The following is a 20,218-nucleotide window of genomic DNA, read 5'->3' on the forward strand; positions in this document are numbered from 1 at the left end:
GCTGGTCATCGCCGCACCCGGAAGTCGCTTCCCACAATTTAAACATCGCCTGCCTTTTGCAGGGCATTGCTGCTTTAAGTGGGCGGTGCCGCAGTTCGGGCATGTCATGACATTGATGTTGCTACACTCCGTGCGTCGTCGCACATGCACAGTACGGTCAGTCGACGTTCGCACCTGCGCAGTTTGGTCTTCGGCCGTTTCGTTTGTGTTGCGCATGCGTGGGACCCCAGGAAAAGCGCGTGAAATTACCGGCTTCATCGATACTGAGGCGCTGCATCCAGACGATGGCCTGAACACTCTCTGCCTCGTGGGAGGCAAGTTGTTCATGTTCTGCCGATTTGAAATGGGAGTACCGATTTCTCGCCTGTTCATGCACTTTACACGTCTCGATTGCGACTGGCAGAGTCATGTGTTTAATTTTGAGGAGTTGCTCCCGCAAAGAATCGGAGTGCACCCCAAACACGATCTGATCCCTGATGATGGAATCAGCGGTGTCACCATAATTGCCAGACTGCGCTAATATACGGAGATGAGTTGGAAAGGATTGGAAAGGTTCATCCTTACCCTGAAGGTGTTGCTGGAAGACATAGCGCTCAAAGCTCTCGGTTGTTTCGACTTCACAGTGACTGTCGATCTTCGCTAAAACGGTCTTGAATTTGGTCTTGTCCTCGCCGTCGGTAAAAGTAAGTGAGTTGAAAATTTGGATGGCTTGGTCCCGCGCAATTGATAGGAGCAGCGTGATTTTTCTGGCATCGGACGCATCCTCAAGGCCTGAGGCCTCAATGTAGAGAAGGAACCTCTGCTTGAAGACCCGCCAGTTGGCGCCGAGATTGCCGGAGATCCGGAGCTGTGGAGGGGCCTGGATCTGCTCCATGTCGCTGGAAGGCACTCGCTGGTCGTCACGGACTCACTCGAGGTAAACCACTTAGATAAAGTAGACGACTGGTACCATGTCGTGTTATTCATCCTGGGGTAACACGGACTGCAACTGGATGCAGTTGTACTTGAAAGTAGACACCAAACTTTGATGTAAGTTCAATACGCTTTATTGAACTTGCTGAGCAGTGCACACAGTTCGCTGTGGGTTGACACTCTACTAATCTAAGCATGCTAACGATAACTAACTAGACCAGACTAGCTCTGAGCCATATGTAGAAGGTGCTAACTGATATATACACTCTGACTGTCACTACAGTTGTCACCAGTGGAAAGAGGCAGAGAGCTGATACCTCGTGTGTTTTATAGTGGGAAACCCCCCTCCCATGTTCTGCCTGGTGATTGGTTGTGTTCTGTCCTGTGTGTTGATTGGCTGTACTGAGTATCTGTCACTGCCTGTCTGCTGTCTGTATCTCATTATGTGCATGAGTCCATATCATGACAGCTGCCAGCTTTAAAAGGGGCACAGAATCTGGCTGTTAAAATGGGATCCCCTTTGCGGGTTAGCAGATTGCAAGTTAAATGCAGCACCAGCTGATTAGATTCAGCAATTAGTTTGATTAAAAGCACAGGGCACCATTTAACTCGATAAGACCTCTGCTGATTACACCAGTTCCACTGTGCTAAGCGCGGTAAAGGTTGCTGTTGACATAGCTGAGGACTCTTTAATAACCACCACTGTAATGGGGTAATCATGTTGGAGGAGCATTGTTGACCAGCTTTCTTGGGTCTAGTCTGCCAGCATGAAGCTTAGATTTTACAGATCAGCCATTCTAGTGCCAACTGATCTTACCAGCAGACCCAGAGTAACAGTGTGTTCTTTTGGAGAACCAAGGTGAATGACTCTGCAGAGTCCGCACATTCGAAGTCGAGCGCAGTAATTAAGTGTAATTTAGAGACTCTTTACTTCAGCCTATAAATGTTTACAGCGCAGAAGGAGGCCATTCAGTCAATTGTATTAGCTCTGAGGCTTCATCTCAAGTAATTCAAACCAAATCACCATCTTACTTCCATAGCCCTATAACTCGTGTTACTGGCCTTTACCGCCCTTGGTGGTAAAGCCTTCTTTCTTTCACAACACTCTGTTCTGGAGCATTTTCTTCATACAATGTCCTTACAACGTAATTCATAATTACACTGTTATCTAATTACCCCCAAAGGGAATGGATGCTTTCTTCAGAGAAAGCACAGGGTAGAGATTGGAAATAATTTTACACATCAAGGAAAATACGAGACATAGTGTATGATTTTTTGATATCATTCTTCTAACTTGACTAATTGCCACACTTATGACTATGCCAGTATTTTGCAACTGGCTGCAGGAAACAATTGAGCAAAATCCTTTTTTCTTGAGAACTTTTTATTTGCTAACAATAATCTGCCAACTTTGATTTTGTAGTTATGAAGTTGTGGTATTAATTACTTTTTAAACTGTTCCTATTAAATAAAGACCTTTGTCCCACACAATCTGTTTCCCAGCCAAGAAAGGTGGGCAAGCAGTCTTGTCCCAGGTTTCTTTTTGCCAAGTTTCCCTCGTACATGCTGTGGCACTGTGCTACCCAAACTTGTAATTCCTACCTTTAAAGAATACTTACTCAAACACCGCTGACATTACCAAGAAATATTTTTGTATCTACTGACGATGGTTTAACCATGGACAAACAATGCAGTGACAGTAATTCAGAAATAGATTTAACTTTTATTAATCCATTTACTCTGCCATGGTACAGTGTAGCAAACTGTACTGGAAAGATCGGGGTTTATTTGTTTTCCCTCTGATGGAGATTCCTGCTCCCCAAATCTTCTCCTTAAGTCACTGTCCCTGTGAACTAAGCTTAGAGAGGGACTTACCAGGGGATAATGTATTTGAGTAGAATTCCTGTCAGCATTGTTTTGACAGTTATTATCCTGTTTGTTTAGTGCACAAAGGAATTTTGTGCAAATGTTTTAACCAATATGTTACCAGAATAAATCTTTATTTGTGGAATGAGATGTTATTTTTATGCAGCAAGTTTTTATGATTGAGGATGCACTGTCTGGAAGAGCTGCAGAAACAGCTTGAACAGTAATTTTCAAAAGGAAATTGGAACTATACAATGAACAGAACAAATTAGCAGGACTTTGGAGAAGGGTGAGAGAGTGGAACTAATTGGATGGTTTTTTCAAAGATTCAGCAAAGGCACGATAGACCAAATAACCTCCTGCTGGATTTCTATATGATTCATAAAGATTAAGTCATAACCTACCATTCGAAGGAGCCATGTTGGTATACTGCAGGGATACAGAAATGGGATGTTGCTATTATAATGTAGCGAGGAAAGAATAAAGACTGTTGCTTGAAACATATAAAATGAAAGAGGAACTACACAGAAGTGTAAAATGGTAACCTATGTAACAATATGCCCAGAACCTGTTCATCCCTACTGAATAAAATACAACAATTGCTTGTGTCAATAGCAGATGGAAACTATTTTCCCCACTGTTTAAGTGCTATTGTGTACAATTCCTTAAATATTTCCTTATTTTCTTTGACTTGTGGTTTTTCACACATAATAATAATCTTTATTATTGTCACAAGTAGGCTTATGTTAACACTGTAATGAAGTTACTGTGAAAATCTTCTAATTGCCACATTCCGGCGCCTCTTCGGGTACACAGAGGGAGAATTCAGAATGCCCAATTCACCTAACAAGCACGTCTTTCGGGACTTGTGGGAGGAAACCGGGCACCCGGAGGAAATCCACGCAGACACGGGGAGAACGTGCAGACTTCACATAGACAGTGACCCAAGCAGGAATCGAACCCGGGGTCCTGGAACTGTGAAGCAACAGTGCTAACCACTATGCTACCGTGCCACGCATTTGGATAACCAATATACATACTGGTAGAAGCGAGTCCATTGAACTAAAATTAGCAGCACAATTCACATAATCAATTTTGAAGTTCTTTGCTGCTTTGTATTAATCTGATCTGGTCATGCCAATGGATTTGTACCATGAGATTAGTAGTATAATAATTGATTTTTAAAAATGTTTATATTCATATTTTGGCCCAGGAATGTAAGGAGCGTTCATTGGGAATTATATAGCTATTTTTAGCCTTTATTAAAACAAAGAGGGTTAAAAGTTAATATTGCTGGGTGCATCAGTGACTCTTTCCACACTGCTCCGAGGATCTATGGTGTGGCTGTCGGGAATTGCAGAGTAGAAGCCAGGTATTTTTCAACAAAGAAGAAAAGAAAAACAAAAATAAATCGTTACGCTCAGCCATTTATGCACACCACCACAATTCCAACCATGTTGATGGGAATTGACGCTACATATCTAACTTTGTGGCTGCTTTAGAGGTGGACACTCCCAAAAATGAATTTCCATGTTTTTTGTTACTTTATCTTTAAAAGTTTATCATAGCTTGAGAAGAAAAAAAGTCATAAGATTCTGAGAAATGCTGCGCTGATTTGCTTAAAGCTATTCTTAAATGTACTGAAAGAAAAATGCACCTTGGTCGTATGGACAGAATTATTTTTGTGCTTTCAGTCAGACATGTTTCTATGGGTACACCTTGATCACTAAATAATTTGCACATGGCACAGAACATTCCATGTATCTTCATGCCTGCATATTTTACCTTTTAGTTCTTAAAGTTATGCTAATTATTGTAAAATTATTAGGATTTCTCTTGGGAAAGAAATGGGAACAATGAAGCGAAGCTTGTATTAACATCGTGCCATATCATATGTAGATTTGCAGACTTGCAAACTTAGCCACTTATGCCAAGCAGTTTTCACTTAGGTCGTTAATCATAATTTACAGTGGATTTGATTTCCGGAGGAAAAGACGGGGAAAGAAAATCAAGATATCTCTCAGCTGGAGTTTATTGAAAGCATTGATAGTTTCGATCAGTAAGAGACTTATGAAGAAAACTGATCTTGGGACTATTGAAAAAAAATAGTTTTGATTATTTCATGATGAAAGATTTGGGTTAGTTATTGCCTGTAAGTTAATTTGGACCACTGTTGTAATCATATGTAGGATATTAAGAATTACACACACAATATTCATTGACCAAAACAGTACTGAACAATATACCATTAGCCAAATAAAATGCTGATGCCTTTGCCAGTTCCCAAGCATGGGAACAATGCTGCCGTAGCTAACAGGGCTAAGTTTTATAGAGTGACAAGACGAATTAGCAAACTTCATCGGTAATCTGTATATCTGGCCAACACTTTTATCTTGAAGCTTGTCACAGTTAACGTACGTGATACATTTCCTTTTCTTTTGCTTTTCAAAAATTATCTTGCCGCGAAAAGAATGTCTCACTTTTCTGATAGAAAAATGATTAGCCTACCTTGTGCAGCAACTGTGTATTGTTTTCCATTATATTTTCAAGTTGCTGAAGCCTTTGCAAGGAACCATCATTATCTGTTTCTGGAGAATCCCTTTGCACCGTGTTAGGCGCATATTGATTTGCCACCGAACGGCAGTTGTCCACCTCAGGAAGCAAAAATGTATAACTGCAAGGCCCATGCTGTATTTGATAATGCCTTTTTCCAGTGTTATCCATACCCTTGCGAAACCCTGTTCCCAGGGAGAGACTGCAGCTGATGAAAAAGAGAGAAGGAATCAACATTTTCTGTGTCCGTTCAAAGTGCAGAGTCCTTTGTATATTAAGTGCAAACCAAGAATTTTTAAAGATCTGTCAAAAGAATTTTTCAGTTGTTCTGCTTTTATCCTCTGGAATTCTGTGGTAAAATTGCCAAGTACAAAGCACTGTGAACTATTACTGCTTGATGTTCTGTCAAAACTGGAGTAATAAGGTTTTGTATTACTTCCTGTAGTCTTTCAGTCTGTGTTGCGCAGGCAGAGACAATGCTGTAAAGCAAACACAATTCCCCACTGGCTTGGTTTCTCAGCTTGAAAGTGCCCTTTTATCTGAAGCTGCATGCACGTTTCTGCAAGCTGCTGTATCTGACTCAATCAGTGCAGCTTTTTATGATAACTTGACAAGAATTGCCAAAGTGTTGTATTTGTGTATTCCCCTCAGAGCTGTCAGTTATCTTCCACCAGGGAGGTCACTCTCAGACAACACAGATACACGAGTATGTTTCTGTCCAACCCACACTGAACTTACCAAAACTCCAAAGAGAGATGATTGGCCAATAACAGAGCCACTAGTAATTCCCTTTCAACTCTTTAAGTGGGGACCAATGAATAGACAGAAGAAATCATTCTGGCTTTCCCGGGACTACGTGCAAGAGAACATTGTACAACTAGAAATTTAAAATGCAGAAAAAGTGCAGAGTAACAAATGCCTTACAAAGGACTTTCAATGAATTAACTAATGCCTTCATCAAGTTGTACTTCATAAAAAAAGAAAATCCATAACACGAATAGATTGTGTCTTGTACTTAAAAAGAAAAATAAACCTCCTTGGCTAAAATATTGATAAGTGGTAAACTGGAAGTATTTGTCTTGGTTGTACTATGTTTTGCAGGTAACTTGGTAAAGTGCTGTCAGAACTTTTAGTAATTTGCCACAACCATGATTAATTTTATTTTAAATATCAAGGATGTGTTGTCTGTTGAAAATATAGCAGATTCATGAGAGTGCTAGGCATAAGCTATTTTGCATTGAGAAACCTCTGTTCTGTTCAATTGTGAGAACTAAAAACTGTCCTCAGTATTTATAAATCTACTTTCTTTTCACATCCTTCCTATCAATTCATTTGATATGTTGTCAGCCCAAACACATTTATACCATACAGGCAGACCTTCATAACAAAGTTTCCAGTCTCACTGACTAATCCATAGGCTATATCAAAACTTCAATATACTTTAAATGACTGAAGTAATTCAAGGGATCAGTTCAGTTAATCCTTTTGACAATTTGCCAAGCTGCAAATTATTATAGGGGCATTAATTTTTCTCTGCCTAAGAGGGAAGAAGGTCTGTTCACAAGGACTCTGCCGTTACCTTAAGTTCAGAGGTATTTTGCAGGTCAGTCTTTTCTCTAGCGTAGCCACTTTTTAAGTGTAATTATTACAGTTAAGTGTTCAGTTTTTCCCCATTAGGGTTATAGTCCTCATGTGTGCCTGTGACACGAAGAGTGATTAATTTGCATGTAAAGCCAATGCACTCTTAAGTTTGATAGGTCCTGCGCACCAATGGGAAAAAATGATTTTCTTTCTTAAGTCTTTAAAATACGATTGCCAGACAATCTTCCTTGGCAGTTAAGCTAAAAGTAATTTAAGTTCTTGGGAAAAAGGAAAAATTCAGCTGGAATTTGCCCGAGATGGATTACCATTTTTATGTAAAGTGTACATGGTGTGAGAAGTGCTTCCTGGCTAGCACTGGCTCTAAACTTGCAGTAATATTGCTTTGGTGATAGATTGTGCCCTTTGCAAGAGCTTGTTTCTGAAGCAAGCATAAAAGCAGTGAGTTGAATGAGTTGAGAGTGGGATATTAGCTACCTGGATCAAAAAGGGAGCCAACTTACTAAACATTGGCTTGTCTGGCAAAGTTATTCAGACAAATAATTATTTTAGAGTTTGACTGTATGTATTCAAAGGATGATTGTCTTAAAATGGTAAGCTATGGAGATGCCTCAGTGGGCACAATGTCGTTGGCAGAATGTGCATAAACTTTGACTGCAGGGTTTCAGATCTCCGCTATTCTGTTGCGAGATATCTCAGAACCGGCTTCAAGCTCTTCTCAGGGAGCAAAGGGAAAATGATCCAATTGACCATTCTTGCTCACTTTTGTAGCAATGTACAGAGCCGCACTGAAAGAGGGTCAGAGAGCACTTAAATCGCTGAATATATTTTCCAAATTCTCTTAAGCATTCCCCAAAGGGAACTAACTCTGCAAACATGTCTATTTATAACTTACTAAATCATAATTCCTTTGTCCATATCCTCTGTTTACTTCTGAATATTATTATTTTGAACTGTGCTTGCAATTAATTGCTTTGTCTCAAGTGCTAATCGTGTTTTTAGTAATGGGATATGTCTTAATTTGTGATTTTAAAAACATTTTCTTTACGAGCTGTCTTGGCAAGGTTCACACAACAGATGCATTTGAACTCTGTTTTCACAAAGTACCAGTTCATACTAGATTTCTTACTGTGCGTTTAAGTCTCGCGGCAAGTTAAATGGAGACATAAATATGATGAAAGACAAAAGTGAAAATGAAGAAAAAGTAATAGTTCATCATTTTAGCTATTGTTTAATAAGTAACATCTTAGAAACTTCTAGGGCGGGATTCTCCTAGCCCGGGGCCGGGCCGGAGAATCCCCGCAACCGGGCCCCGACGCCGGCACGCGATTCTTCGCAGAGCGGAGAATCGGTGCCATTGGCGCCGCGCGTTTGGCCAATTCTCAGGATGGGCCGAGCGGCCGCTCTAACAAGGCAGAGTCCCGCCGACGCCGTCCACATCTGGTTGCAGCCAGCGGGAACTCTGCGTGCAGGGTCGGGGGGGCGGCCTGTGGGGGGGGAGGGGGGCTCCGACCCCGGGGGGAGCCTCGGAATGGGCCTGGCCCGCGATCGTGGCCCACCGATTGGCGGGCCAGCCTCTCGCTCCCCGGGCCTATTTTCTTCCGCGCCGGCCCTGAACTCCCGCGCCATGTTGCGTCGTGGCCGGCACGTCGAGGGAGGTGCCAACGCGCATGCGCAGATCCCACGGCACACAGTTCGCGTCGGGATGGGAGGCTGAAGTGGTGTGAACCGCTCCAGCGTCGTGCGGGGCCAGAATCGGTACTCCCAGCGGCCCGTTCACGCCATCGTGAAACACGATGGTGTGGACACTCTGCCGCCGAATAGAAGAATCCCGCCCATGAGGTCTGTGGCTCGAAAGCTTGGGACCAAATCTTTACCTAATTGACCCACTTGAATCTGGGATGAGGTGAGGCCAGCAACCAGTTAGGAACCCAACAGTTGGACTCGACTTTGCTGTGGCTCTTGAATTTAGCCCTGGCATTAGCATCACGCTCCTGATTTCCCGATCATTACGAATGTGAGCTTGAAGACTTGGGGGAAGTGGTGGCATAGTAGTAAGTCATTGCATTCGTAATCCAAGGCTCAAACTAATGCTGTGGGGACGTTGGTTCTAATCCCACTATGGCAGCTAGTGGAAATTGAATTCAATTAATTAATCTGGAATATAAAGCCAGTCTCAGTAATGGTAACCATGATAACAATCATTGATTGTTGTAAAGACCCATCTGGTTTACTAATGTCCTTTAGGGAAGGAACCATTTTTAAAGCGTTCGCAATAGAGATCAGAGTCGATCGATTACAGGCCTGTAACTGAGGATAAAGTAAGCAGAAGGATGGATGTGCCACACAGGAAGGCACTGATGCTTTAACCCAAGGTCATGCTGTTAGCAATGAGTTCCCAAGGGGAAATATTGTTCCCAGTGGATGGGAGGGAGAGACTAGCTCCTCAAACCAACAAGATGTTGCTAGAAGTTACTGAAGGAGTATTCAAAAGTATTCTACAGACATATCGATAGCGATGGATGGTCAAAGAGGTTGTGGGGCCGATCACGGGCCTAAAAGGGGATTGGTGCATGGAGGCAGTGCACATGGTAGAGGTAATAGTTTAGTCATTTGCATCTGTCTTTTCCCGGGAAGAAGATGCTGTTTGTGTCATACTGAAAGAGGAGATAGTTGAAACATTGGATTAAAAATAGATAAAATTGAGGTATTAGATAGGTTGGCTACATTTGAAGTTGAGAAGTCCCCACAGTGGGATGAGATGTATCTCAGGATACTGCGGGAAGTAATGGTGGAATTTGTGGTAGCACTGGCCTTAATCTTCCAATCCTCCTTTGGTACAGGGGTGGTGGAAGAGAACGGCATAAGTTTAAAACAAAAAGGGTCAAGGATAACCCCAGCAGCAACAGGCCAAGCTGCATGTTTAGCCTCAAGCAGTGGGGAAGCTTTAAGAAATGATCATTTGGGGCAAAAATCAACAGTCACTTGAACAAATGTGAATTAATTAAAGAATGCCTGCACAGATTTGTTAAGGGCAAATCATGTTTAATTAACTTGCTTGAGTTTTTAATGTAATGAACTAACAGAGAGAATGTTGATGAGGCTAATGTTGTAATGTGGTGCACGTGAAGTTCTGAAAGACACTTGATAAGGTGATGCATAACAGGCTTGTCGCAATATTAGATCTCTTGAAATAAACAAGACAGTGAAAACATGGATACAAACACAACTGAATGACATAATCAGAGAGTATTGTGAGCAGTTACCTTTCGGATGAGGGGAAGGCAGATAGTGGGGTTTTCCAGGGCTTTTCTTGATCCATATTAATAATCAAGACCTGGATATACAGAGCACAATTTCAAAATGTACTGTACTTGGAAATATTGTGAACCTTGAGAAGGATAGTGATGAATTTCAAGAGGGTATAAACTGGCTGGTGGAATGGACAGAAAAGTGACAGGTTAAATGCAGAGAATTTTAAATTGATTCATTTTGGTAGGAAGAATGAGGAGGGGCAATATGAAATAAAGGGTACAACTCTAAACAGGGTACAGCAGCAGAGGGATTTGGGGTATATGTGCACAAGCCATTGAAGGTGGCAGAGCAGGTTAAGAAAGTAGTTTATTCAGTATACATAATCCTGGGCTTTATAAACAAAGACATAGAATCATAGAATTTACAGTTCAGAAGGAGGCCATTCAGCCGATCGAGTCTGCACCGACCCACTAAAAGATAAGCCTATTTAAACCCACACCTCCACCCTTTCCCCGTAACCCAGTAACCCCACCTAAACCTTTGGACACTAAGGGGCAATTTAGCATGGGCAATCCACCTAACTTGCACATCTTTGGACTGTGGGAGGAAACCAGAGCATCCGGAGGAAACCCACATAGACATGGGGAGGAAGTACAAACTCCACACAGACAGTAACCCAAGGTTGGAATTGAACCCGGGTCACTGGAGCTGTGAGACAGCAGTGGTAACCACTGTGTCACCGTCCCATTTGGGGACTAAGTCCCATTATGGGGTGGGGGGAACATCGAGTATTTCTTGCTGCAGAGGCCAACGGAAAAAAACACTAAATCTTCCAGCCCAACCTCATTAATTATGCAACTGGGTGTTTCGCAATGTATTCCGATGCAAGCAGGACACCGGATCTGGAAGGTCCACCCGTAGATGCTCCCCCCCAACCCTCTACTGTGGTGTTCCGGAATCCAAGGTTGCCAGCGGCCTCCATCCTGAACTTCAATGGTCAGTGGAGTCACGACTTCTGCATGCCATGTTGTTCCAGACATGTTTTGCACCAACGTATTTTGTACCGCAGGTGCAGTGGAGAATTAGAAATGCGTGCTTGGCCGTTCATCTACATCTCATTAGTGGGATGTAAATTAGTATCAGGCTGGTCTCTAGCGGGATTTATAGCCTGACATGGCAGGCACCAACAGAAGATCCCACTGTAACCTCACGCTGACATGAAACTAATTTCTGGGCATCCTGCCAAACTATTTTTACTCCCCAACACCCACCATTAGCCCACCAGTGGGGGCTTGGGAGAATTCCACCCATAGAGTAGGAAAACAAGGAAGTCAAGATGAACTTTTATAAAATACTGATTTGGCCTCAAATATTGTACTGTGTCCACTTCTCGGCAACACACTCAAGAAGGATGTGAATTCAGTATGGAGAATGCAGAAAAGGTTCATGGGACTCTCAGTCATTAATACATATCATGAGTTAAGATGACGGTTCTCCCCAGATTCCTGTTCGTCTTCCAGTGCCTTCCCATCTTCATCCCTAAGTTCTTCTTTAAATGGGTGAACAAGATAATCTCGGGATTCGTATGGGCAAATAAGACCCCGCGAGTAAAGAGACTGTACCTGGAGCGCAGTGGGGGGGGGGGTCTGGCACTGGTGCTGGCGCTGGCGCTGTCGAACATTTGCAGCTACTACTGGGTGGCTAACATAGCCATGATTAGGAAATGGGTATTGGGTGAGGGGTCGCGTGGGAGCAGTTAGAGGCGGCCTCATGCAAAGGTACCAGCCTAGGGGCACTTGTAACGGCACCTCTGCCGTTCTCGCCGGCCCGCTACTCATCAAGTCCGGTGGTGGTGGCAGCATTAAAGATCTGGGGGCAGTGGAGAAGGCACAGGGGGGTGGAGGGAGCCTCAGTTTGGACCCTGATACGCAACAATCACAAATTTGTCCCGGGCAGGATAGACGGAGGGTTTCAAAGCTGGCATAGGGCAGGTATTAAAAGGATGGGGGACCTGTTCATAGACGGGACCTTTCCCAGCCTGAAAGCGCTGGAGGAGAAATTCAGTTTGCCCCCTGGAAATGCTTTCAGGTAAGCGCCTTTCTCAAAAACAGGTGGTATCATTTCCGCTCTTACCCCCATGCAGGATACAGGATAGGGTGGTCTCCGGCACCTGGGTAGGGGAGGGGAAGGTGTCAGACATCTACCAGGAACTCCAGGAGCCGGAGGAAGCTCCAGTGGAGGAACTTAAGGACAAATGGGAGGAGGAGCTAGGTGGGGAGCTGGATGCGGGCCGGTGGGCGGATGCCCTAAACAGAGTCAATTCCTCTTCACCATGTGACAGGCTTAGCTTAATCCAGTTTAAGGTGGTCCACCGGGCACACATAATGGCAACCAGGATGAGCAAGTTCTTTGGGGTTGAGGATAGATGTGCGGGAAGCCCTGCAAATCATGTCCATATGTTCTGGACATGCCCGGCTCTTAAGGGATTCTGGCAGGGATTTGCTAAGGCAATGTCCAAGATCTTGGACACGCGGGTGGTGCCGAGTCCAGAGATAGCGATCTTTGGTGTGTCAGACGATCCGGGAGTTCAGGAAGCGAAAGAGGCCGAGGTTTTGGCCTTTGCCTCCCTGGTAGCCCGGAGACGGATCCTGTTCATGTGGAGGGACTCAAAGTCCCCGAGTGCAGAGACCTGGGTTAGTGACATGGCTGGGTTCCTCAGTCTCGAGAAAATAAAGTTTGCCTTGAGAGAGTCCATGACGGGTTTCTCTCGGAGGTGGCAGCCGTTCCTCGATTTTCTAGGAGAGCAGTAAAGGTCAGCAGCAGCAGCATGGGGGGAGGGGGGGATTGGTGTTCTTTTCTCTGTATATATGGTTAACATTTATTTTGTTATGTTAATTGTTGCGAACGGTTATGCAAAAATTATGTTTTTGACAAAAATTTGAATAAAATTTTTTTTTTAAAAATTAATACATATCATGGAAATCATTAGTTCTAATACTGACCCACTGGAATACCTCACTATATATAAGTTCCTTCAATCTGAAACACAACCCTTTACCCCTACTCCCCATTTCTTGTCACTCAGCCAACCATGCTGCTACTCTCCCTTTTATTTTATAGAATAGAATCCCTACAGTGCAGAAGGAGGCCATTCAGCCCATTGGGTCTGCACTGATCCACTGAAAGAGCATCCTACCTACACCCAATCCCCTATCCTATACCCATAATCCCACCTAACCTGCAAATCTTTGGACTATGGGAGGAAACCAACACAAACATAGGGAGAATGTGCCAACTCCACACAGACAGATAGACCTTACGCTTATTGCGTAGAACTTTATCACACAGCTTTTAGAAGTCCAATTACAGCACATCAACAGCATTATTTTCTCTATTAACTCATCAAAAACTCAAGCAAGTTAGTTAAACACGGTATGTTCTCAACAAATCTGTTCTAATTGTCCTTAATTAACCCACATTACCACTTCTAAAACCTTTCCCACCACAAGATAAAATGACAGGCCTGTAGTTGTAGGCTTTATCCCGACAAATTTTTTCAACAAAGGATGTAACATTTGCAATTCTTCAGTTCTCTTAGCACCAACCCTGTATCTAAGGCATATGGGAAAATTGTGGCTCCCTCAAGCCTCATCTGTCGTTTAATATAATCATTCTGATCTTGTGCCTCAACTTCATTTTACGGCCTGCTCCTCGTAATGCTTGATACCCTGAGAGACCAAAATGCTGTCAATCTCAGTCATCAATATATTCAATGATGGAACATCCACCAGTCTCTGGGGTGTACCATCCCTCTTAGCATAGAAATTTCTCATCCCAATCGTGAATTATCAAATCCTTATCCTGAGAATGCGGCTTTCCCAGCCAGAGGAAACAAGCTCTTCGGTGTCCATCCTGTCAAGTACTCTCTGGATTTAGAGAAGAATGGGGGATGATCTCATTAAACTAAGTAAGATTCTGAGAATAAAGGTCTAATTTATTCAGCCTCTCCTCATAGGACAACAGTCCTGTCCCAGGAACTAATCTAGAAAATTTAACTTGAAGATCCTGCCTCCTCGCTCTGGCTCTTCAACACTTGCTTCTTAAACCAGAGCTCCATGGATGAGCACAGTAAGAAGTCTTACAACACCAGGTTAAAGTCCAACAGGTTTGTTTCAAATCACCAGCTTTCGGAGCACTGCTCCTTCCTCAGGTGAATGAAGAGGTATGTTCCAGAAACATATGTATAGACAAAGCCAAAGATGCAAGACCACACTTTGAATGTGAGCTTTTGCAGGTAATTAAGTCTTTACAGATGCAGCGAGAGGAGTAATCCCAGGTTAAAGAGGTGTTAATTGTCTCAAGCCAGGACAGTAACCGACCTCTTCATTCACCTGAGGAAGGAGCAGTGCTCCGAAAGCCAATGATTCGAAACAAACCTGTTGGACTTTAACCTGGTGTTGTAAGACTTCTTACTGTGCTCACCCCAATCCGGCATCTCCACTCCATGGATGAGGAAAGAGATGGACAGTAGAATGAACCAACAAAAAGGTGCGTATCGTGGATGTAAAGTTGATGATACAAATGAAAACCAGGCTGAACATGGAAATTTCAGGGGAGCAGTGAAAAAGAAATAATACAAACAAAGAGAGAGTATGAGAAGAGACTGGCAGCATAAAAATATTCCAGAGGTATCAAAATAATAAGTGAGGTCAAACGAAGGGTGGGGCTGATTAGGATCCTAATAGGATTATTAATGGCTGATTAGGATCCTATAGATGAAGGCAAAGAGAATGGTTGCGGTATTAAAAGAGTATTTAAAAGACAAATATTTCACAGGAAGTGGCTCTCGTTGGCTAGGCGAGCATTTGTTGCGCATTCCTAATTGCCCTTGAGAAGCTGGTGGTGAGCCACCTTCCTGAACCGCTACAGTCCATATAGACCCACAGTGCTGTTTGAGAGGATTTCCTTAGCATTGGAGTGCCATGTGTCTTCACACTTTCCGGTTAAGCTGAGTTCTGCCTGAATGAGTCTGTTCATTTTTAAAAGCTGGTGATTGTCTGTAGGCATCCTTGCTTCATCAGGCTCTGCCATATAAGACCGTAAGGTATAGGAGCAGAGTTAAGTCATTCAACCCATCGAGTCTGTTCCACCATTCGATCAAGGCTGATATGTTTCTCATCCCCATTCTCCCCGTAACCCCTGATCCCCTTATTAATCAAGAACCTATCTATCTCTGTCCTAAAGACACTCCGTGATTTAACCTGCCCAGCCTTCTGTGGCAATGAGTTCCACAGATTCACCACCCTCTGGCTGAAGAGGTTCCTCCTCATTTCAGTTTTAAAGGATCGTCCCTTCAGTCTGAGGCTGTGCCCTCAGGTTCTAGTCTCTCTTACTACTGGAAACATCTTCTCCACATCCACTCGAGCTAAGCCTCTCAGTATTCTGTAAGTTTCAATGAAATTCCCCCCTCATCCTTCTAAACTCCATCGAGTGCAGACCCAAAGTCCTCAACTGCTCCTCATATGACAAGCTCTTCATTCTGGCAATCATGTTTGTCAACCTCCTCTGGACCATTTCCAAGGCCAACGCATCCTTCCTTAGTTACGGAGCCAAAACTGCTCACAATATTCCAAATGGAGTCTCAGCAGTACATCCCTGCTCTCGTATTCTATTCTACATCCTGTTCCCCCTGCTGTTGCTTCTTTTTCAAGGTTGCAGAGCAAGCATCACTTTCCACCTCCCCAACTCCAGTCCTCTCTGCAGCACAATGTTTTACAAGGCACAGCAGACCACAACCATACTGGGCACAGTATACATACTGAAGGGCACCCTTCGATCTGTCCAGGCCCCTGAATCACATTTTCAGCAATCCAATAGCTTGATCTATAAGTATCCTTGTCGTAATTATTTTCATTTGTATCTCCGAGAGCAGCCCTTATCACCAAGGAGCCACATGTTGACTCTGTTTAAACGTTCGAGTGCCTGTTGCATTATGAAGGAACTGTGACAGCTTTCAGGGTATTTTGCACTGAAATGCATGAAAATCTTCGGGTGGTCACATTTGATCTGAAAATTGACGGAGTGGAATCTCTTTCCATTGACAAAGATGGTCAGTTCATCTGAAGGCACATGTGTTGTCATTTAGCATTTCCTGGGCATCCAGCCACTGCAGAAAATCCAAGGGCCCTCTCATTCTAACTGTCCTCAGCAGTTGCAAAGTGAATGTAATTGGCGACCTTGGGAAAACGTGGCATCAGTCACCTGGGAGATGCACTTGTGCACAGTAGATTGAGTGATTCTGCAAGTGTCATCAGATCCCTGAAGGACCCAGAAGCTAAAAAATTAAGGGACATGATGTGCTAACCTGGACAGCTACTAACAATGCATACCCACCTGTCCCACTTGTACCAGAAGGCTGCCACGAAAGTTTGACGGCCTGCTGCTCAGTCACGGCATGTGGTGACTTTTTTTTCAACTTCGACATGCATTTTTAAATTGGGGTTCTTAATGCGTGGCACAAATGGCACTGCACACATCTCCTCTGTCCTATGGAGTGGCATATGGCTGAGGAGAAAACGGCATGGGCAATCAGCTTTGGATTTTGGTTTGGAACCTAGCTGAATCAGAGTTGACCTAAGAGAAGACCCATTTTCCTAAAGTTTTTTGTGAAGTGAACTTGGGTAATCACAGCTCAATTCTCATGAACTGCTACTTCATGAGACTTCAGCACAAATTGATCTTAAATGAATGACAGCACTTTGGATCCCAAAGATTGTTTGTATGGAAGAATTTAACAACATGAAGTGGAAAGGGATTTACTCCCTGCTATACTTATGATGAGAATTTGCCTAACAGCTTAACACTGTTCATTCCTGTTACCGACACCAAGCTTAACAATTCTCCAAAATCCATTAGGGATGAATTATTTTCCCTTGTCTCTGAGGAATCCTTGCTTCCCCAAGTAGAAGGCTCAGGAAAAAGAGATCTCCCCCTTGTTTTCCCAGTGCATTGCTGACGGGGCACCTGCTGTAACATGGTATTGGTGTCTGCCATCAGACCTCAAACACCAGAGGGCCAGTAGTGGTCATAGGTACTTGAGGGAGACAGTCAGAACTTTTCATCAGCAACCTGAAGACCTTGATCTCAAAGGTCTAAAATGTAGCTGTAGGTGAGGCCAAGCCTTTCCAGGGAACAATTAATCTAAAATGTATTTATTAGCATGCATTCCTACATTGTTTTTAACATGCATTTAAAGTGATTTTTCTCTCATTTGTTATTGTGAAAGCCAAGAAAAAAAAGTGAGCTATTGGACATTTGTTTGGCTGTATTTCTATTTGGCAACAGTGCGTATTCATCTCTTTGTTCACTTTCTCTCAGGTTTTTATAACTCAACTGTGTCTAGAAGTCATTAATGAGCTAATAACGATAAGGTTGGTATATTTAATTCATTGAATTGAACTTTAGATAGGCAACAATTTGTTGGGGGGAGATTATTGTAAATTAGTCTAATGAGTTTGCTCATTTCTTATTCTTTCATGGGATGTAGGCGTCAATCGTAAGGTCAGCATTTATTCTCCATCCCTAATTGCCCCAGAGAAGGTGATAGTGAGCTGCCATCTTGCAATGATGTATGCGATATTAATTAATATTCAAATGAGGGAATCTGCCGTATGTTGAAATGATACAGCTCAGTTGTTGTCCTGTAAAAAGGAGGTCTTAGGAAACATTTCATCTTGGGAACTGTTTGTGAATAATTCCAGAGCAAAGTTTGAAGACCATGTTCACGTTTCTTTCCTGGTGAAATTAAATAACTGACCCTCAATGTTGTATGTTCAACTGAACTTGCTAAACTCTTCTATGTATCTATGTATGTATGTAAAACCTTCTAAAAGCAACATTTCTCACAATCTCAGAATGCAATTTGTTAATACGCTAGGGCACACCCAGGTTTATGTGCATGCTTAACCGTGAGCCTGTGATTGAGGCAGATAGCAACAGGTACAAAACTCATTTTTCATATTTTACAGTACATGAATTATGCAACATTTAGAACAAAATAGTTGGAATTATTCGGATCAGTAACAGCTGCATACAGTGTATTGGTGCTTTACAAGAATCTTATGTTGCCATCAATAACTTAGCGGTTACCATTGACCAGTGGCTTAACTTGATTATCCCTGTCTACAAGAGTTAGGCATAGTCTCTGTATTTTGTGACAAGCGAGTCGCATTCTGGCTAATGTTCCCTTAAATTTTGCTTTGCTATGCTTGGCCTGCTTGGTGTACTGTGAAGTCCCTTTAAGATTGACGCAAAGCCATGCATGGACACATTTTAATAAGAACGTTGGTTATATGTGGCCTGTTTGCTCCCTGCATGCTACATTCAGGATTGCTGTGCAGTCCCTTCTCCACCATGTATACGCATAATTTAGAAAGGTCATGAAATCAGGTTAGAACAGAGGCAACAACATTCAAAACTCAACACTTTCAAGGCAGAGTAATTTGCTTCATTAACATCCCTGCCATTGGATTCTTATCTCTCCTCTCCATCACTGGTGTATCATGGCTGCAATGTTTAGATGCACTGCAACAAATCACCACAGGTCCTTCAACTCTCTTGACTTGGATGTTTATCATCACTGCTTCATTGTCCCTCTCCAACATCATTGTGGGAGCAAGAACAAATTAAAGAAATAGAAGCCAGTGGTTACATTGAAAAGTTTTTGTTGGACATTTGGAGCTATTATGCGTGCATATGATTCAGCAGTAGTCAAATTATCCCTTATGTCTTTGTAGTTGTGTCCATGCCAATCGTCAGCATTGCAGACTTAAAGCCAAATGTCAGGGATTGCTAATAAACATCAGTGTTTTCAACACTGCCTCGTCTGAGGTCAAGCTAGATTGTGTTGCAATTTGTTTTGGCATTTACGCACATTGTGTGCTCACTTAAATCATAAAGGACCCACGTTAACTTGTAATCAGACCTTCAACAGCAGGTGAGAAAATCCATTCATTAGGACAGTGCGGAGTCGAATCAGATTTGACTGTACCTCCAGGGGAAAAAAGAAGAAATAGGAAAGACTTTGCAATGATTACCAAATGCTGAACAGGACAGAATCAGAGGAATGGAGAGTTTGAAGGGGTGGGTAGTTGTAAATTATAGAGTTAGGGTGCAGTGACCATGAAAGGATTTCAGCACAATTTCAAATTTGAAGCCTTTGGGAACAGTGAGCCAATACAGAATGGACAGCAGTGATAGGTGAGTTATACTTGACGTGGTAGAGTTCACAAGCAATTAAGTTTTGGATGAGCTGAAGTTTACAGAATGAACAGTGTACTGGACCAGTCAGAACAACTTTGGAAGAGTCCAGTGATAAAGGGAGTAATGGCAGATGGCTCTATAGGGGTGTAAGTAGCTGATACTGTGCAGCTGCAATCAGACAATCTTTAAGACAGAATGGAATAGGAATCACTGCTGAAGGTTGAAATGGAAACTAAGGTTGAACCTGTGGTAAACCACTGTTAGTATATTTTATGTATTATGGTAAACTATTACATGTATTGTGGTAAACCACTGCCTGATGGCTCCGCCTCCACTCGTGCTCGGCATAAAGGTGGCCGACCTCCGGCCGTGCCCCAGTTCGGGATCAGAGGCCAGGAGGCTTTCTGTTTAGCTTATTAAAGCCTCAGTTTCGTTCACTACTCGTCTTGTGTTGATTGATGGCACATCAATTTAATAAGCTAAACTTTTAAGATGAATTCATCGCTCAAGTCTGATCGCCTGGAGCTGGACCCACAGGCAGCTGACGCCACTGCAACATTCGAGCACTGGCTAAGCTGCTTCGAAGGTTACCTCGGATCCTCCACCGAAGACGTCACCGACCTCCAAAAGCAACAAATACTCAACGCACGGGTGAGCCCGCAAGTTTTCCTTCTTATCAGAGGCGCCCCCTCGTATTCGGAGGCGATAATGCTGCTGAAGGGACAGTACGTAAAGACAGTAAACGAGGTGTATGCTAGGCACCTCCTTTGCA

At 43.0% G+C, this 20,218-nt stretch overlaps 2 protein-coding genes across 4 annotated transcripts in view; one reads left to right on the forward strand and one right to left on the reverse strand.

The window, feature by feature from the left end:
- LOC140410477 (angiopoietin-2-like) overlaps positions 1-6,026 on the reverse strand; it is a 149,467-nt gene extending 143,441 nt beyond the window's left edge. Inside the window, exon 1 of one of the 2 annotated variants that reach the window (XM_072498601.1) lies at positions 5,287-6,026. In XM_072498601.1, the coding sequence (XP_072354702.1) occupies positions 5,287-5,568 (282 nt within the window). In that variant the 5' untranslated portion in view covers positions 5,569-6,026. The remainder of the gene's footprint in view (positions 1-5,286) is intronic. The other variant, XM_072498600.1, reaches the window with a different exon arrangement.
- The window catches only part of mcph1 (microcephalin 1), a 609,760-nt gene that overhangs the window by 421,519 nt on the left and 168,023 nt on the right, over positions 1-20,218 (forward strand). The window lies entirely within an intron of this gene.

This window comes from Scyliorhinus torazame, chromosome 4 (genome assembly GCF_047496885.1).
Source record: "Scyliorhinus torazame isolate Kashiwa2021f chromosome 4, sScyTor2.1, whole genome shotgun sequence".
In the NCBI taxonomy this organism is placed as follows: Eukaryota; Metazoa; Chordata; class Chondrichthyes; order Carcharhiniformes; family Scyliorhinidae; genus Scyliorhinus; species Scyliorhinus torazame.